The sequence below is a fragment of the Psammomys obesus genome, unplaced genomic scaffold (genome assembly GCF_907164565.1).
Source record: "Psammomys obesus unplaced genomic scaffold, mPsaObe1.curated_primary_1811, whole genome shotgun sequence".
NCBI lineage: Eukaryota > Metazoa > Chordata > Mammalia > Rodentia > Muridae > Psammomys > Psammomys obesus.
Window position 1 is genome coordinate 19,493,568 of NW_026596134.1, and position 18,207 is coordinate 19,511,774.

The window sequence follows — 18,207 nt, forward strand, 5'->3', positions numbered from 1 at the left end:
ATATGGTATAGTACAGAGTGCAGAGCTTGGAGACTTGTGGTCCTGTCCTAAGTCTGTTGTGACCTTAGCTCATTCTACAACTGAGCCAGATCCTTTGTATATCAACTAAGAGAAATAACCTGTTTTAGTTATCTCAGGGTTATTGTACAAATAAATGGAGGGCAATTGATGGATGCACAAGGCCTTGAGTTAGATCCTCAACAAAAGAAAATCCCGAAATAGCATGAAGAAACTGAAGTAATCTATGAAGCTATTTTTATTGTGGAACTTTCTTAGAGTTGTATGGGGGAAATATAGCCACCAGGACGGACCCTAAAGCTTCCTGTAGAGTCCAAGACCATATTGTATTAGATGGATACATAGTCACGGATCACAGATATAAAACATAGACGAGAGCAAGTTATCCACACCAACTACCTATCTTCACAGAGCAAAATATTAGAGTGTGAAACCGGTTAAGTCAAGGTGAACTTGCCGGAGTGGAGTAAGCTATTACCTGAGACTGGGAAGTGCTCTGCAGACCTGATTATGCCACACAGTTCCATGACACCCTGTTCAGTGCCTGGGATACCTATCACTCGGGGTCACTGACTCAGGAATGAGCCAGAGACCGGAGGCAATGACTAACCTGTTTTTCAAGCCAAGTATGAGTTTGATCTTTGACTCTGAGTGCGGGGCCTTGGTATTGTTGGATAGCACAGCTGCAAAGATTTCAAAGAAAAAAAATCTTATAGTCAAGTAGTTTGAAATTATGACTTGAGGATAAAACATTGCTTCATCTCTGGAGGGAATTTCCAGATAACTACCTAAGACCCTTCTTTACTTCTCATGACTTTTAAAAGGTCAGGAAAACTTCCAAGTATGAGGTGTATTTTTTCAGAGATGAGGTATTATCAAACTACCTTTAGATAACCTGAGCTTTAAAAAAAAAAAATATGTGAACACAACCAGGAAAGAATGTTGTATGGGAAAACTCCCAATTCTAGCTGTAACTGGTGGCAAAATGGCCCTTCAGCAGTATTTATGCACAACATGATGACCGTTTTCAGGCACTGTTCAAGATGTAGCACAAGATTTCCTTCCAGGGGTCAGGAGCACTCAGGAGGTCAGTTTCACCAGTCATCAAGCGTTTCCTGACTTCCAGGAGTTTAAGCTGATCACAGCACTCCTGTGAGATCAGGACATGTAGCAATTTTAGCAGCTGGACTCTACAGGATAGAGTGTGCCTTGTCACATTTGGTGTGGCTGTAGCAAAATACCTAATGCAAGGTAATGTAAAGAAGAGGTTTATAAAAGTTTATAAAGAAGAGGCTTGTAATTCTAGTGCTCGGAAGATTCAAACACCATGGCACCAGCATCCTGGTAAGGACCTTGTGCCTGTGCTATGGTGTGATGGAAATGCTGAATGGGAAGCAGCCATGTATACAGGGGAATCAAGGCCTGAGGCAGCTGCAGTTTATACCAGGCTGCCCTTATGAGACGGCATTAGTCTGTGTATGAGTGTAGAGCCTCTGCAACATAATTTATCTTCGACAGGCTCCACCTTTTAAAGCTTCTACCACCTCAGCACTGCTCTGAGGAGGTCAAGATCCCAACACACAACCCTTTAGAAGTAACACCAAAGTCAGACAGGAGATAGGGAGTTGTATGGGGAGGGTTAGAGGGAGAAGAAGCCTGTCAGAATCTGCTCAGAATCTTTGATAGGACTGGGGTGCCTATCCACAGATTGAAACCACGTAAAGCTCCCTAAAGATGCTGTTCCAGAACAAAGACAGTCACAAAGACCACTAACAATACCAAAGGCCCTTGGCGGTCCAGTTCGATTCAGTAAAAAGACCTTGCTAACACATTATTACCAGTATAAGCTTCTAGCCAAGATGCAGGAATCCTTGGGGTATGACCATGCTCTCAAACAAAGCTTGTAATAATGTTTTTTTCTATTAAGAGCTCCTAATAATTATTTATCTATTTATTATTATTAACCAGTATTTTTTTTTTAAGAAATAAAAAAAAATAAAAAAAGACTCTGCGTAGTCTTTGCTGCTCTAGACTTGCTTTGTAGACCAGGCTGGCTTCGAACAAAGAGATCCACCTGCCTCTGTCTCACCAAGTGCTGGGATTACAGGCGTGTGCCACCACAGCCGGCAACCAGTAATTCCAAGTCTGTGAACTAGGCGATATCTACATCAATTACTCAGCAATCTAGGAGGAAAACCAGCCATAGACAGGGTAAGCTAAGAGATATGAGTATTCTCTGCACACATGTAGCCAATGAGATGCTTGGTCTTCATATGGGCTGCCTGGCAAGTTGGAGGTGGGGGTGGGGACGACGCTGTTTCTAACATGAACTCTGTTGCCTGTTTTTGAATCATTTCCTCCTGGCTTGGCCTCTGGGGATGAAGACATGCTCAGTCCTGATGTGACTTGATGGGGGAAGTAGGAACTGGGAGGAGAAGAGGGAGGGGGCACCCTTGGGGTGTGAAATAAAAAAGAAAAAAACTAAATTTAAAAAAGAGAAAGAGAGATGACTATGTGGCAGTGTAACTTTAGGTTGGACCTTGCTGTTAAGGCTGAAGTCTGGCATTACCAGAAAGCCCCTGATCTTGGTGCTAAATGACAGACTCCCTTCCTCAGCTAAGTTCCCCCTCCCCTCTGCCTGATCTGAAGAAACCCCAGACCCTTTAAGGAGTGCCATATAACCCGCAGAGAGATGACAGGACCAACCAAGTCCCACTAAGAAGCCCATTCAGTGTGTGCCTGGGGAATTCCTGGAAATACCCTCCCCATGCTAATGAGATGTCCTGCTACCTCAGCTCTCAACCGATCATTTTTTGTCATGCCTCCGACTGTACGTGGGGTTCTTCTCCCACCACCGACTGCACATAGGATAATTAAGTACCGAGGTAAATGAGGTATCCCTGGCATTTCCCGCCCCGGTGAATCAAACACTTTCACCCCCGAAACCCCTCCTACTGCCCGAGGTTTAAAATGTCCCTAATTCACATCTCTCACTCCATTCCTCCACCCTGATATGCACGGTATCTGATATTTGACCTCAGATGGACCCCAACTGGACTTACAGGTTGAGAACCTCTATCTTAGAACAATGCTGCCCAGCACAAACACAGCATAAATCACATATGTATCATTTTACATCTTAATAGATTTTCTAAGAAAAGGAGGTTTGTATTAACAAGATATTTTACTTGATCCAAGAAATCATTTCTATAGTAATATAAAATCATTAATTAGATATTTTACACCTTTTAAAATCATTTTTTTTTGAAACCTGATGTGCCTTTTGTCCTAGAAGAGTTAATTCAGTTTGTAGCAGGTATATTTCAGGAGTCCCAGCATTTAGTGGCTGTCACCTTAGAATTGAACAATTGGGTAAATGAGAAAGGTAAGTAAACATATTGCCCTGTATCTACATCCTCTTTCAAACTGTCGTACAGTAGTATTTAAATGTGTCTTCCTAAATTATTTACTATCTCAAAAAAAAGTTCTTGAGAACGTACCTACTGTGCGACTAAATATTAATTTTATTCATTCAAACTTTTCCATGGTTTCTTTGTGTAGCCCTGGCTGTCGTGGAACTCACTCTGTAGACCAGGCTGGCCTCAAACTCAGAGATCCGTCTGCCTCTGACTCCTGAGTGCTGGGATTAAAAGCGTGTGCCACTGCTACTACCTGGCTAAACAAACTAGTCTTAAGCTTAAACAGTAGCTGGCCAGTGGATAATGAACTCAGTGGCATCTTTGGAGATTTCTTGTCTCATAATGTCATATCAGGGCTCTTTGTTTTTTTTTTTAATTTTATATATATTATTACAATATGTACATATATAATATACATATATAACATATACATATATGTATGTAATATTATGTATATATGTACATGCAATATACATAAAATATGTGTATTATAATATACATATATACCATATAGTCTATCTATCATCTTTCTATATATCATCTATCTATTCATCTATCACTTATCTATCATCTATCTATCTTCATCTCTCTCTCAACTCTACAAGTTCCTTGAGTATATATCATAGCTTTCAGTTTAGTGCTATTATGGAATTCTTGAGTGTGCACAGTAGATCTCTGTTTCTTAGGCCTTTTCTTGGACTCTTTTTCTTTTGTTTGTTTGTTTTGTTCTATTCCAATATGTTAGTTTTTATCTTTTTTATTATTATTCCTTAGAAGCCTGTTTGTTTTCTAATGATATACAGAAAGGGGTAGATCTGGATGGGGTTGGGAGGAGGTAGGGAGGAACTAGGAAGAGCAGAGAGGGGGAAATGTCAGGAAAAAAAAATCTATTTTCAATAGAAGGAAAATAAGTGTTAAAAGAGTGTTAGAGACAACTTGAAAGATACACCCCCTTTCCTTCAGGAACTCTCAGGCTAGCTGGCAGCTCACCACATCAGTCACTTTCATTATCACTGGGTAAATGAATATAGTTACAGTAGTATCCGTACACAGACCAACAGGGAATAAGACATGAGACTAGTTGAAACTGAGGATGGGTTCACTGTCTGAGTTCTTAAATGAAACAACAGAAACTGAGTTTGGCTAATGTAAGAAGGAAGTGAGTCCATGGAAGGCATTGGAGAAGTCTTTGGGTTGTCAGATAGCTGCCAAACTTGGCTTGGAAAATAGGTTAAGAATCATGAGACCTGGCTAGCGGCGAGCAGAGCCAGGGTAATGCTGTGGCTCTGATTAGGATGCCGTATTGGTTAGTATCACTACTGAATCCAGGTGCTGCTGCCACCGGGCTTGGACCAGATTCCCGTTGCTCGCCATGCTTCTTGTGCATCGTTCAAAGTCTGTGTGCCATTTGGCTCTCTCTCCAGATCCCAATGTCTGCTGAAAAAGGGCAGATCACCTGACAAGAGGGACAGAGAGTAATTTTTTTCTTTCAAAAAAATAAAAATGAAGGAAATTTTGGATATTGGGTAGAAAAATCAAAATAAGCAAACAGCAATAAAAGCATGTAGCAAACACACCCTTTATAAAGGTTTCATAGTAAAAGAATCTATCTTCTCTGGTTTTTGACTGGGTGATTACCACTTAGAGCTGCAGTTTTGAAGTTGTGGGTCACAACACTTTTGGGTACTGAATGTCCCTTTCACAGGGGTCGCCTAAGACCATCAGAAAACACGGATATTTATATCACAGTTCATAACAGTAGCAAAATTACAGTTATGAAGTAGCAGTGAAATAATTTTATGGTTGGGGGTCACCACAATACAATAAACTGTATTAAAGGGGTGCAGCATTAGGAAGGTTGAAGACCACTGACTTTAATGCTGATTGAATTAAACCTAAGATAAAGAAGGAGCTAAGACTTCAAGATGAATAGGAGCCCATTAAATGATAATGTAGGGGAAACATCCCAATGGGAAGATTTGGGGTTTATTACAGAGATAAATAAATGAACAAATGGCCAAATAGACAAAGTACGTACAGAAACAGTCCTTCGTAGAAAACAATTCAGTTTGTCTGGAAGACGGAGTCCACATAGGGAGACAGAGGCAAAGGAGATGAGGATATACTCTCAGAATGCCTCACAGGAGCTGCAGTATTTATCGAACTCCCAGCAGGCACAAGGCGCTGTACTCAAAGCTAGGAGCCGGCAGCAGGCAGGCTGTGCAGCCCCTGCTCTCAGGGAGCCTTTGTGAATTTCTCATTCTCATTTTCTTTTGTGACTAGCAGATAAGGTTTTAAGGAGAGCCGTGGCATAGCCATTTGAGGTGTTTTGGAATCTAGCATAGTGACTTGTATAATAAGCCACAGGTTGAGGCTGAAAACAGGGAGACAGTAAGAGACTAGTAACGAGATGAGAGATAGTGAGGGCTGAACCTGTGGAATTAGAGAGAGCTGGTCCAGCGAGTTCTTCAGACGCATTCACTGCACCGGACACCACTTCTGTCCCTTTCAGATAGCAGAGTGGAAGCCATTGCAGGCGAGCTGTGCCATTACACTGTGTTCCGTTCCTACATAGCTTTGTCTTTCTTTTATATTCAGATGTATATTATATACATCCAGTTCCAGGGGAAGGTACAAGAGAGCCCTTGGTTGTCTCTAGACTCTTAACTCTATCCCTGCAGTTCGGCAAGACAGGCCATCAGAATCGGTTAGGGAACAGAGGTGAGTGTCTAGATCTCTGAAATCAACTTTCAGCCGTGTCAAGATAGTATTGGTCTCTTGTGTTTCCACACACTCTAAAAGTGCCAAATTCTTTGACCTCAGCACAACATGCCTAGTATCAGTTCCAAGTGGTGTCAGCCCCTTTTGACCATAGGACACACCAGAAATGCTGCCATAACTGGTAACTGTCGCCTCAAAGCTGCTGCTGGACACAGTGAGCAATGTTACTCTCTCTTAAGCGTGCACTCGAGTCACTGTGGATTCCTAAACCTTTTAGCAGCTTTTCACTTTGCACAGGATCTTCTCCTTAGCTGCTACGGTCCCTTGGGCCTTCTCTTCCACATTTTCCTGATACATATCTCCATTCTCATCAGACTGGGCCAGAGATAATCCTTACCAACCATTTACTAGTAGTCTTCACTCACACTGATCCCTCTGTGCCCAGAGCAGTCTTTTGTTTGTTTGTTTGTTTGTTTGTTTGTTTTCAGGGTTTTTGTTGTTGTTTTGGTTTGGTTTTGAGACAGGGTTTCTCTGTAGCACTGGCTATCCTGGAACTTGCTCAGTAGACTGGTCTAGTCTTGGTCTTGGTCACAGGGATCCACTTGCCTCTGCCTCCCAAGTGCCAGGATTAAAGACATGTGCCACCAGGATTAAAGCCAGTTCCCAACAGAACAATCTTACTCTCAGCTTTTAGTATTCCAGAGCCCAGGGCACCCTTCGTATCCATGCAACTTACCCCAGGCCCTTGTCTCTCCATCTCTGAGCATGGCTGACAATTGCACCACCCCTGGATGTCGTACAGCCAGCAGTTATTTCCAGACTTGTGTTTGCTATTCTGCCTCGTCTCCCCCAGCTAAGCTATGGCCGCTTGGGGGTTGCTGTATCAAAGGATACCTTACACGTTTCCAGGAGCACAGAGCTCGTGAGTGTGAGAGGACTGACCTAAGACGGTCTACTTAAGACTCGTGTGCTGTCAGTCAAGCGCATTCTCCTTCTGCACTTTTTAAGGCATAAGTGATGCCAAGAACAAGGTGCCTGTACAGTAGCAAGCAGCCCAGAGACTTCAGTGGAATTTCTGTTGTCTCCAGCTCGATCTTGCTGCTGATTGTGAGTCACCGCTCATCTGTGGTGACTCCAAGACTCACTTTATGAGTCACAGTTAAAGGTGGGGTGAGGATTTTACTGAGAAACTAATTCCAGTCCAAACCAAGCCACACAATTGTTGGGTTCCTCTGTTGGTTTTGAGCTACTAACTAGCATAATGCTTCTCGAGACAAGTACCCAGAATGCCTTTCACAGGGATATGCTCGGAGGTTCCCTGCATACGTATTTATTGGCCTTTCTTTGGCTCAGGCCTGATCTGGGACAAATAAGCTAATGAAGAGCAGAGAACTCCTCGAGGGCTCTTCTGTATTCTTGCTGAGTGATGGTTTTGGTTTCTCAGGCAGAATGTGCATCTGTCTGAAAAGAGGAAGTTTCAGAACTGGCCTCCGGGCCCTGTAACCAAGCACTTAGCTCCCCTTAGCATCAGAGAAACCTTCTCTAATAATGACTGAAAGGGGAAATCACTGGAGAGAGGATGTATAAATGGCAGAAATGGGGCAGCTTTATAAATCTGTACTCTAAAGACATCTCCCCCAAAAGCTGTACCACCTTGGGCGAGACACTGAACAACGGTGGTAATGACAATAAGTAACATTTACATAGGGTTTGGAATGGTTCTTGCCACAGGATAATCCCTCCATAAGGTCACCTGCTGTTACCATTGTCATTGTTTTTTCTTTCTGAGACAAAGTCTCATGTAAGCCCAGGCTAGTCTCAAACTCTATGTAGCTAAAGATAGCCTTGAACTTCTGATCCTCCTGCCACCCGCCTCCTGAATGCTGGCATTGCAGGTTTGTGCCACCATGCTCAGTTTATGCAGTGGTGGGGACTGAGCCCAGGGCCTCATGCATGCTAGCCTAGCAGTTTGTCAGGCTCAGTAACTGCAGCCTGTCCTTCTCATTATTACAGAGGGCTTTTTGTGGCCACTACCAAACTGGTGTTCATGATTCCATTGATTGCTTTGAATGATAAAGTGAGTTTTGTTATTCTTGGTGGACAGAGCTAAGCTGAGACTTAAAGAGGCTGAGTTCAAGCACTCATGCTCCCTCATTTTATCTCAACTTGACATAAACTAGAGCCATCTGAGAGAAGGGAACTCGAATTTAGAAAAAAAAAATGCCTCTGTAAAACTGGCCAGTAGGCACTTTTTAAATTAGAGATTGATGGGAGAGGGCCCAATGCATTATGGGCAGGACCACTTCTGGGCAGGTGGTCCTGGCTTCTGTAAGAAGCAGTCTGAGCAAGCCATGGAGAGCAAGCCAGTAAGTAGCACTCCTTCATGTCCTCTGCATCAGTTCCTGCCCTTACTTTGCGCCCTGCACCTTTTCCTTCCTTATCCCTGTCCATTCGTCCAACCCCACTCATCCATGGATTTTTCTGGGCTCACGATTTGTGGGATAAGCAGGATGTTTTCCACACTGAGCTGTGACGCAGCATGTGTCAGCACATGCCTTGCATTGTGGCTTTCTTTCGGAGAGGCACAGCGAGGGTGCGGCTTTACACCCAGCTGCTGTTTCTGAGAAGATGACCCTGACTCTTCAGTTTTGCTGTCTTATCTTGGCTCGCAGCCATTACCACGTTGAGTGACACTGGCATCGATGCTGACAGGCTAGAGAAAAGCTGACAGGCAGTCACTTGTGGGAACCAGCCCTTGAGTTTGTGGCTGAGTTGCTTAAGGTGAGATCTGGTTTAGGACAGCAACATTCTCCAGGCTGCCTGCACATGTCCAGTCCTGTGGCTGGTAAGGATCTCAGGGGAGGGCCTTGGAGGAGAGACTTCTGGACATTCCATCCTCTGTGCACATTGGGTGTTCTGGCAGATCTCCACATGGGAAATTTCTCAGGAAATGTCAATACAGTTCTATTGCAGTTGATGTTCGTAAACTACTTCAGTTGCACAATAATCTAGATATACTCTGTACTGCTTTTCTGTGTCTATAACTCAAAGATTACAGTGAGGACCTTGGCTCAGGGATTGGATCTGTCAATCCACAGCTTGGTTTCCCCAGAGTACCTGTTTGTCGTGGCTTCAATTTCATCATTCTTTATGCAGAATATTACCATGGGTAAAAAAAGAGTCAGTGTGACCTGAAACCGTGGATTTTTCTACTTAACAGCCTAGAAGAAGCCTTTTGGAAATGTTAGGGCACATTTTAGTGTTGACTAAGTCACCTAATTTCTCTCCACTCAGATTTCCTTTTAAATCTGAGAAGAATGATATTGCCACCTGGCCAGGCTATCTAAAATGGAAGGTGAGGGCTATGAAAGTAACTCAGTTGGCAGAGAGCCTATTTACCATGCAGGAAGTCCTGAGTTCGATCCACAGTACAACATAAACCAGTAGTTCTCAACCCTTCTAAAGCTGTGACCCTTAACACAGCTCCTCATGTTGTAGTGCAACCATGAAGTTATTTGTGTTGTTAATTTGTAACTGTAATTTTCCTACTGTTATGAATTGTAATGTAAATGTAGGATACACAGGATATCTGATATACAATCCTGTGAAAGGGTTGTTCAGCCCCAAAAAGGCTCGTGCTCTACAGATTGAGAACCACTGATTTAAACTATGCATGTTACTGTATACCTTTAGTCTCAGCATTCAGGAGGTGGAGGCAGGAGGATCAGAAGTTCAAGGCCATTTTTGTCCACTTAGCAAGGATGTCCTTGGACATATGAGACTGTCTCAAACAGACAAACAGACAACAGACCAATAAACTGGTTTCTGAAAATTATAAATTTTATATAAGCAGTTGCTTTAAAAAGAAAAAAAAAACTTTTTTTTTTTTCACCAAACAAGGCAAAGCCATTAAATGTTTTCTATACTGATTTTTCTTTCAGTGTAAATTGTTCACTGAAGATAAAAACTTAGAGCAAAGTTTAACTTTTGTTGTTATTGTGGAGGCTGAGTTACAGCATTCTACAAACCATCTGAATGGTGTATTTGCTTATCTAGAACAGCAGTGCTCAAGACAGATAGTGGCTAATTTGCAAAAGCGCATTAATTTTGCATTAATTCTCATTCTCTTCATTCATCATAAGATCAAGAGCAAGGTTCAAGTTGTGAAAAGACATTAATAACATGAAAAAAATTATAAGCCATTTAAATAATCTTGAACATCCACAGAACATGCAAGTAAAGGTTTGACAGTTATATTCAAATTCAAATGGACCTAGATTGAAAATGTGTTTAACTCAATTTTTTTTCCCAGTAAAGCAAATATCCCCTAGCCTCTTACTTAAATGAACAAGAGATGACTACATTATTGTTTTGTTTTTTTCTTGATTGGTTAATCATGCTAGGAGATGCCATCTGGACGCTGCTGGTTCTCTGCCAGAGATTCAAATCAGACTTGCAAAAAGTTACCTGCCTGAGGCAAGAAAGAGCTCTGGTTTAATGGAAAGGAGCATGTGTTTGTTTCACCATCTGGGTAAAAATAAAATAACGAAAGCATGATGAACAAGTTTTAATTCTTAATAGTAACCAAGAGCCTTCCATTATAGATAACTGTTTCTGAAATAGAATAATTGGGGAAATTAGGGAATGTACTTGCTAAAATTTGGGCAGTTAATTAGTGGTCTGATCAGAATCCTTATCCAGGGATTGTGGTGTTATAAAGTGTCTAGTAGAAAAGGAGGAGGCGAGAAAGACATGGCATGTTGGAGACTGCTTGAAATCTCATCACGGTGTTCAAAGCCCTGGACCTGTGTGGATTCAGCATAGCATATTTTTTTTTTTTTTTTTTTTTTTACCAATTTCAATGTCTTTTCTTATTTAAACAGATCTCTGCCTGGCATATTAACCAAAGGCAAGGAGGACTGAGCTTGTCTCCATTCTGAGTGCTGCCATTCACAAGATCTCTGTGACGGACTGTAAGGCCCAAGCCCACTGTGCTGTCCTGCTCGCCCCAGACATCTTTCTGGGGTCCACCTGAGGTCAGCAGTGTGAAGATGATCAGTGCCCTTTTAGCATGACAACCTTGGACCATGTCATCGCTACCCACCAGTCAGAGTGGGTCTCCTTCAGTGAAGAGCCATTGTTCCCTACCCCTTCAGAGGGTAAGGAGTGCTGCCATTTCTTAAAAATAACAAGATTTGTGCCTGGTTCTTGGTCATTCACAGGTGGGATTGAAATAAAGGGAAAAAGAAAAATGCAATTTGGTCTCTTACTGGAGGTACGTATGGATTCTTTCTTCAGTAGCCAGAAGAAGGGTGTCTTCTTAGCCTGAGGCATCACCAAAACCCTGGAAACACGAAGGGCACAGGCCCGTTTCTTGCATATTGCTTTACTGTTGCTCTTTTTGGTGGTTACTCCCACCAGCTATTTGGATTTTCTCAATTTTTAAAGTGTAACTGTTAAAAGTGACAGACAGGTCACTGAGCCAGATTGCAAAACTCTAACATTGTAAAAGTCTAAGCTTGTCCTCATCACAGGATGATGAATGGAATGTCCTTGGGTGAATGTTGTGTGTGTGGGGTGGGGTGGCAGGGCATGGTGCATGCTGTGCCCATCTGTGTGGAGGCTAGGAAAGTGTCATCGTTCTCTGCCTTCTTGTCTTGAGACAGGATCTACCACAAAACAGAATCCTATTGTTTCAGCTAGGCTGGTTGACCAGTAAGCTCCCTAGGATCTGCTTGTCTCTACTTAGTTCTGGGGTTATAGGCATGTGTAGCAATGCCTGGTTTTTATGTAGGCACTGAGGATTTGAACTCATATCCTCATGCTTACAGAGCAAGCACTCTTACCCACATATTTCTAGCAATGTATTTTTTGTTTTCTGTTTTGTTTTGTTCTATTTTGTTGGTTTGTTTTGTTTTTTGAGACAGAGTTTTCCTCTGGGTAGTCCTAGCTGTCCTAGAACTTGCTCAGTAGACCAGATTTGCCTCAAACTCAGACATCCACCTGCCTCTGCTTTCCAAATGCTGGTGCTAACAGCACGTGCTACCACACCTGGCTGGTATTGTGTTTTATTTTTAAGACAGGGTTTTACATTATAATCTTGGCTGTCCCGGAATTCACCGTGTAGACTAACCTGACCTTGAATCCCCAGCAATCCTCCCCCTCTGCCTCCTGTCTGTTAAAATTACAGTTATGGACATCATACCTAGAATGATTTATGTGACCTCTCCCTGCATTGCTGCATCGTCTACGTAAGAGGGAGGTTTGCGGGGCCTGCCTCTAGAGCTTTTGTGGGCTTTCAGTCAGCAGCTGTAAAATGCCTAGTGGAGTGCCTGGTCCATGAGAGGGGCTCAGCATTGTCACCCTGGATCACGGCAGAAGCGACCACATTGTCCTTTAGGAGCATAACGCTCAGGGATGAAGGTCACGATAGGTCCAGGGATATTTGCAGCACCGCGTCTGTTGGCTCGAATCCACTTCACCTCCACCAGCTGACCTCATCGCACCTTCACCTGCAAAGACAGAACATGGCAGCCAGCAGGTATACAGTCCAGTGTGGTGCCCATGTGGATAGCGGATAGCCCTAAAATGTGACAAATCGGAATCAAGATGTGCTGAATCAAGATGTACGGAGATGTTCATACTTAGAACATGGCTCCTGGGAAGGTAGCTTACTCAGTCAGAGCGCTTGCTGTGCAACCATAGAGACCTAAGTTCAAATTGCCAGGACCTGTGCCACAAGCCAAGCATAGCTGCATGTACCTCTAACCCCAGTGCTGTGGAGGGCGTTGAATAGGAAGGTTGCTGAATGGCCGCCAGCGGAATTCCAGATCCAGCGGGAGACTTTGTTTCAAGGGAGTCAGGCAAAGTGTGATAGAGCAGGGTACTAAGTGATCTCTTCTGACCCCTACACAGACACACACACATGTGTGCACCTGCTCACACACATGTGCATACATCACAAACACGCACACACACCCTCAAACACTGGTACATACATACACACAAAATTGTATCACATCTATCAATTTCTCAACATTGAATACATGTTGAAATTATAAAAACATTATTAAAAATAGTTTCTCAGACTGGGATGTCACTCAGCGCTAAAGTGAGAGCTTTCCAATTTTGTGTGGCCTGGGGAAGAGAGAAAAAAAAAATTTCTCCGATTTCTCTTAAGGTTTTTAATGTGGTAACTAGAACACTGAAGCTACACATGTCTCTCACCTTTTAGACGGCACTGAAGGCTTTGATTGTATGCAAGTCACTATGATTATCTCATGATGGGAGAAAGGATTTTCATACTGTTCCTTTGATTTTTAGAATGCTTCACATATGGGTCAGCGAGATAGCTCTGCTAGTGGAAGCTCATGTTGGCCAGCCTCACAAGCTCTTTAGAAAGTCTCTGAGACTAAAGTGGACATTGCTCGCTAAGTAGTTGATGAGTTTTAGCACCTGCTTAGACTTGGATATTCAACCACCATAATCAGTGTGAGTGCTTTATTGTCAAAGGCAAGTTTTCTTTTTCTGTCTTTCTGGACACAAAGTCCCACCCCTAGCCAAGAAGTCATTTGCAACTAATGCTTACTGGGAAAGGGAAAATCAGTTTTCCCAATGTAGTTTCACTAACTATATCAATCACACCCATGCCCAGGGGTAGTTGGCCAATGTAAAACAGACTCTGTGTGTGTGTGTGTGTGTGTGTGTGTAGTGTGTAGATTTGGTTTTGGTTTTTGGTTGTTTTTTTTTTTTTTTTTTTTTTTGAGTGAGAAAGAGGAAGAACATGAAGTTGGCTGGGTAGGGGTCTTGGGAGGATCTGGGAAGAGTTTTGCCACTGGTGCCTGCAGAGAACTAGTTTGTCCAGAACAGAGTTTGAATTTTGAATTTGCCCTTCTTTGGCACAAAATGAAGCTCTGCTCTTCGGCCGTGACCCCCACCATCCCGTGCTGCTTCTCATTTGTCCCACTGAACCCAGGAATACTTCTTGCCCGACCTCTGTTTCCATTTGAATTTGTGGCTCTCAGGCTGCGCATAGATATACTGAGATTGAGAATAATGGGCTGCAGAGACGGCTTAGCTGATAAAGTGCCGGCTGTGCAAGCCTTAGGCCCTGAATCCAGTCTCCGGTACCCAGGGAAAATAGTGAGCAGCACATGACTGCAGCCCCAGCACTGAGAGTGAGGAGGTAGGGACAGGCAGATTCCCAGGCTCACTGACCAGCTGGTCTGGTCAAAGAGATGGGCTCCAGGTTCAGGGAAAGACCCCGCCTCAAAAAGTAAGGGGAAGAGCAACCGAGAAAGGCATTGGTGTTAACCACCAGCCTCCACGGGTGCACAGGGTATGTACTGGCTAGTACGCCCTCACATCACCCCCGAAAGTGGAGAACAATCAAGGAAGACACCTAACTTCAACCTCTGGCCTCCACTCCCCCCACTCCCACCCACACGAACACACATATGCACACCATACACACTCATGTGCACACAAATAAATACAATGACAGGGATTTCTTTTTCTCAGTTGTCTTGGATAGTGACTGGGAACAAGTGAGACCGCAGGCTTTAAAAGTTCTTAGGGACGTAGCCCTTTGGCATGGAGATGGATTGGCAGAGCCGTTCCGTCTTCCAGTGAGTCCTGCTTGCCCCTTGCCCTTGGAGAGACAGTTCTGATGGGCGTCCTTCCTGGTGTGATGGCAGTGTTTGTTATCTGCTACAGGGGGCACTGAAGAACCCTTCCCAGGATTGTCGTCCTCCTCCGACCGCTCTGAGAGCTCCTCTGGGGAGAACCATGCGGTGGATGAAGGCTCGCAGGACCTTTCACACTCTGAGCAGGACGACTCCTCTGAAAAGATGGGCCTTATCTCCGAAGCGGCCTCCCCTCCGGGGAGCCCAGTGCAGCCCACGCCGGATCTGGCCTCAGCCATCAGCAACTGGGTCCAGTTTGAAGATGACACACCTTGGAGCAGCACTTCACCACCTCACAAGGAAACAGGTGAGCTGGGTTGCAGTTGAAATAAACACAAAAAACAGTCTATGTGTTCTAGGTCATTTTCAGAGTTTTAACTCCTATCCCTGGCTATTGATTTGTCTGCATGAATACTTACATTTTTATCCATTAGGAATTGGAATTACATTCACTCAGCTCCTCTATTGTAAGATCCAGACACATAGAAATGATCGGTTCTCAAGTACGACCTACCCACCATCTCTAAACAGGAACAGGTTAAGACTCGATACCTTTGGACTCAATCCCCAGAGTGGGAGATGGTCATAAATGGTAGAGCTGTTTTGTTGCCCTTTAATGATTGGAAACTGCACTGTGAAGCTTGGAGAAGACAGGGAAGTTGTCAGTTCCCATTTCTCCCCATCTCCCACCCCCCACCCCGCTCTCCACCCTGACTCCCCATGCTCACCTGGTGGCCTGACCATTTTCCAGCATATCATGGGTGGTTGGATAATTCTGGGATTGTATTGGTCCTTTACTTGCAGCTGTAACAAATCATCAGATTTGGTGGCTTAAATAATGTGCACTCATCACCTTTAATTCTGCCTTTCAGTAGTCCAGCATGGTGTTCCATTTTGGACCTTCTAGACAAGAATCCGTTTCCTGTCCTCAGTAGGCCCATAAGCCATCCAAGTTCTTTGACCTGGAATCCTTTCATTTGTCTCCAAAGCCAGAACTATCGTATTTTTCTGTGCTGTTATTCTGAAGTAACGTCCTTCTAGTGCCTCCCTCTTCCATTTTTAAGGACTGTTGTGGTTATGTTGAGCTTTTTATAAAGGATTTCTCTATCTCAATGCCTCAGTCAATGTTCTGTTGCTATAAAGAAACATCATGAGCATGGCAACTGTTATAAAAGAAAATATTTAACTGAGGCTGGCTTAGAGGCTCAGAGGTTTAGTCCATTATCATCATGGCAGAAAGCATAGTGGCGCATAGGCAGTCATGGTGCTGGAGAGGAAGCTGGGAGTTCTACATCCGGATTGTCAGGCATTATAAAGAGAGACAGACAGACAGACAGACACTGGGTCTGTCTTAAACATTTGAAAGTCCAAATCCCACCTCAAGTGGCACACTTCCTCCAACAAGGCCACACCTCCAAATCTCTGTCAAGCATCCAAATCTATGCACTTATGGGAGCCATTCCTGTTCGAACCACCACACTCAAGTTCCTCAAGACAGTCATATGTGCTAAATCCCTTTTCCATGTTAGTAATACATTCACACAGATCCTGGAGTTTAGAAGGAGGATATCTTATACGCAGAAGGCGGAGGATATCCTTCTGCCTACTACAGAGTCATCTTAGTAAGGTAGAATTGGTGCAGTCTTTTATTGATAGGCTAAATATTTGGCTAATTTTACTTTTAAAACTATGATCTGACGTCAGGCCTAAAAGTAAAGCTTGGGGAAATTGAGTAAGACCCTGTCAAAAAAAAAAAAAAAAAAAAAAAAAGAAAGAAAAAGAAAAAGAAAAGAAAAGAAATATATATATAAATTCCAAAGGATGCAATGATCTGTGCATGCTTGTATTGTCAGCTACTTGAGAGGCTGACTGGGTGATCACTTGAGCCCAAGAGTTTTAGACAAGTTTAAGCAGCATAGTAAGAACCTGTGGCAGTTTGAATTAAAGCTATTTGAATTAATAGGCTCAGAAAACTCAACATCCCAAGTTTGGTGGCGCTGTTTGGGGTGGAACCTTTAGGTGGTGGAGCCTTGCAGGAAGAAGTACATAGTGTCGGAGGGGGAAGGGAGAAGGAAGATCAACTTTGAGAGTTCATAGCCTCATCCCACTTCCAGTTTGTTCCCTCTCCATGAGGACGGAAGTGTGATCTTTTGGTTTCTGGCCCTGCTAGCATACTGTCACCACCATTACAGTTTCTAACCCTCTGGAACTGTAAGCCAAAATTAGCTTTCTTCCCTAAGTTGCCCTTGATCATGTTCCTTTATTAGATCAAAAAACAAAAGCAAACAAACCAAACAAACAAAAAACTAAACCAGACCCATATTTAAAGAGTTTTCTTTTTTCTTACATGCCTCCATATCATTGCAGGTTGTTTCAGGAAACTATAAAAATGGTCTGGAGAAATGGCTCAGTGGTTAAGAGCTCTTGTTGTCCTTCCAGAGGACCTGGGTTTGAATCCCAGCGCCCACACTGACAGCTCACACCTGCCTGTAATTCAAGTTCCAGGGGGATCTCATGTCCTTTTTCTGTCTTCCTAAGACACTTTGTGGATGCGGTGCACAGACATACATGCAAGCAAAACACCCATACACATAAAATAAAATTAAATTGAATTGAAAAAGAACACATAAAATACAGTTTTGCTGTATGACAAGTGTTTTCATTTTAACAGAATACCTTACGCGTTTGGGTATACTTCATATTTAGTCACCAGACTTTCAGCGATTTGTTGATAATTGAGCCCCGACGGTCACAATAGTGACCGTGGCTGGTGTGTCAGATTCAGACTGGTTCAGTCTGGCTGGAGAGGAAGGAAGTGACCCTAACTGAACATCTGATGCTGGGCCCTTCAGTTCTATGTGTAGGAAGATTATGGAACACAGGTGCTGTGGTTTGAATGTTTGTCTCTCCAAAAGTCATGTTGAAATCTAATCACCAATATGTTGGTGTTAGGGGTCTTTGGGAGGTGACTAGGTCATCCTGAGGGTGAACCCTTTGTGAATAGGATCACTAACATTGTTAAAGAGACTTGACGGAGTATGTGCCTCTTCCTCCTATTACAATGTTTGTCTTTCTGCCTTGTAAGGACACAGCTGCTATCTACAAAGAATGGCCCCTCATCAGGTCCTAATCTGGTGTCTTCATCATGGCCTTTCCAGCCTCCCAACCTGGGAGGATTGAATTTATATTGTTTATAAGTTACCTAAACCACATCATGTGCAATAAGAACAGAAAAGCCAATTACATGAATCCATACAAAGGTATGGTTATTGTTACTATTATTTAGTTTTGTAGAAGGATCTCTTATAGCCCAGGCTAAACTTTCACTATGTAGCACAGGCTGACTCCTCCTGCCTCCAACTCCA

At 43.3% G+C, this 18,207-nt stretch overlaps 1 protein-coding gene across 2 annotated transcripts in view; it reads left to right on the top strand.

The window, feature by feature from the left end:
* Positions 1 to 18,207, top strand: part of Ston2 (stonin 2) — a 148,115-nt gene that overhangs the window by 27,679 nt on the left and 102,229 nt on the right. For both annotated transcript variants that reach the window (XM_055593154.1, XM_055593153.1), the window contains exons 2-3: positions 11,042 to 11,317; positions 14,874 to 15,149. In XM_055593154.1, coding sequence (XP_055449129.1) covers positions 11,230 to 11,317; positions 14,874 to 15,149 — 364 coding nt within the window. In that variant the 5' untranslated portion in view covers positions 11,042 to 11,229. The remainder of the gene's footprint in view (positions 1 to 11,041; positions 11,318 to 14,873; positions 15,150 to 18,207) is intronic.